Genomic DNA, 2,500 nt, shown 5'->3' on the forward strand with positions numbered 1-2,500 from the left:
GTGTTTGTGTGTGTTTGTGTGTATGTGTGTGTGTTTGTGTGTGTGTGTGTGTGTGTGTGTTTGTCTTCTTTCGTTGCTTGGTTAAAGATTGATATAAATGTCATTGTTCAATATTTGTAGTCATGGGGATGGTAAATATTATGATTGCATATTTTATCATAAAAATGAATAGCATAACAATGACAAAAATACTTCTGCTACTGCTACAACTGTTACTACTCCTGCTAGCTGTAACATTGATAACGATTGAAAAAAACATTGATGATAATAACAATATTAACAAGGATGATGATAAATTACAACGATAATGATAATAATTGCAATGGTAATGGTGATAATATCGGTAATGATGAAGATGATAATGACAATTATGATTTTAATAAAAGTGGTAATAATGATAACGATAATGATACTTATGATGATAGTGATGACAGTAACAACAATAATAATAGTGATCGAAATAGTAATGGTAATTATAATAATGATGATACAATGACATCAACAATAAACATGATAATAGCAACAATGATAATAATAACAATAATAATGAAAACAATAATGATAGAAACAAAATAATGATAAAGATGATGATGGTGATACTACTTATACTAATGATCATACTAATAAAGATAATACAAATAACATCAAGTGGATAAACAAAATTAATAAGAAGTTCACTGTGACAAAGTTAGTTAAAAGTATGAACGAGCACTTCATCTCATCTCACGCGAGAAGTGATTGACACACTTCTGCAATGATCAACAAAAGCCACTCCTCCTGCCACTGACCTACGCAATCCTGAGGGCAGATCCGATGATGAATTTGCTCGAGCTCGTCACACGTGCCGTCGGGACAGGTGTCGAAGCTGGGCGAACAGGTGGCGAAGTGCGTGCTCACGTAGTTGCCGTCGGATTCGTAGCGGCGCCACGAGCACGAGCCGATAGAACCCAGGCCGCAGGATTGCTCGCAGGAGGAGTTGTACTCGTGGACTGCGCAGGACACGACTTCTTTGTTTTGCGTCTGTTGCGAGGCGCGAAGAGGGAAAAGAGGCGGGAATGTTATTGGGGTTATAATCAGGGTTGTTATCTCGAAGGTTTTGGTTTGTTCTTCTTGCTGTTTTTTTGGTGTTATCGTTATTGTGTCGTTTTTGTTGTTATAATCAGGTTTGTTATCTCGAAGGTTTTGGTTTGTTCTTCCTGCTGGTTTTTTGGTGTTATCGTTATTGTGTCGTTTTTGTTGTTATAATCAGGGTTGTTATCTCGAATGTATTGGTTTGTTCTTCTTGCTGGTTTTTGGTTTTTGGTGTTATTGTTATTGTGTCGTTTTTGTTGTTATAATCAGGGTTGTTATCTCGAAGGTATTGGTTTGTTCTTCATGCTGGTTTTTGGTGTTATTGTTATTGTGTCGTTTTTGTTGTGGTGTGATTTGTGCTTGTTGTTGTTATCATTAGTAGTGTTCTTATCGTTATCATTAATGATATTATCAGGATTTTTTTTTTTGTGTTGTTTAGATTATCATCACTGTTATAATTATCGTAACTGTTATCATCATTATCATAATCATAATCATCTTCATCATCATTATTGTCATTGTCATTATAAATCTCATTATGATTATAATAATCATTACTACTAGTGCTAAAATTACCATTAGTGTTGTTACTGTTGCTGTTGTTGTTATTACTATTATTATTATCATCATTATCTTTATAATTGTTTTCGATATTGTTATTAGTATCATAATCATTGTTATTATAATTCTTATGATTATCATTATCCCCATTAGCATCACAAATATTTTTATTAACATTATCCTTATCATTATCATTATTACTGTCATTATCATTATTATCATTATAACTACTAAGATTATCATTGTTATTATTATCATTATCATTACCATTATTATCATTACTATTAACCTGATCAAGATTATTATAATTATTCATTTCATTATCATCAATATCATTATTGTTATTAGAGGTGTTATTACTAACATTTTCATTACTGTTATTGATGGTAATGTTATCATTACTATTATCATCTCTATCATCATTACTATGTATCAATGTTGTTATTATTTTTGTTAATGTCATCATCATTATCATCCTTATCATTATCTTCAATGTTATACTTATCATCATCAACGATATTTATGATATAATTATTATCATTATCACCAATACCATGAACACAATTATCACCATCCTCATCATCATTATCATTATCATTGTTATCATCGTTATCATTTGCATTGTTATTGATATTGTCATCCTTTTATCATCATTTCATTATCATTATTATCATTATTATTATTATTATTATCATCATTATTATTATCATTGTTATCATTATCATTATAATTATGATGATTATCATTATCATTATAATTATCATTATTACTATCATTATCATTATTGTTATCATTTTCATTATTACTCTTATTACCATTATCATTATATTTTTTATCATTAATATTATCATTGTTTTTATTATCATCA

The 2,500-nt window shown here is 29.8% G+C and overlaps 1 protein-coding gene across 1 annotated transcript in view; it reads right to left on the reverse strand.

Annotated features, from left to right (window-relative positions):
• The window catches only part of Ret (protein kinase receptor Ret oncogene), a 228,193-nt gene that overhangs the window by 30,336 nt on the left and 195,357 nt on the right, over positions 1–2,500 (reverse strand). Inside the window, exon 12 of the mRNA XM_086551306.1 lies at positions 789–1,020. Within this exon, the coding sequence (XP_086407432.1) occupies positions 789–1,020 (232 nt within the window). The remainder of the gene's footprint in view (positions 1–788; positions 1,021–2,500) is intronic.

This window comes from Penaeus japonicus, unplaced genomic scaffold (genome assembly GCF_977035675.1).
Source record: "Penaeus japonicus unplaced genomic scaffold, GWHDUDI00000001_assembly GWHDUDI00000025, whole genome shotgun sequence".
NCBI lineage: Eukaryota > Metazoa > Arthropoda > Malacostraca > Decapoda > Penaeidae > Penaeus > Penaeus japonicus.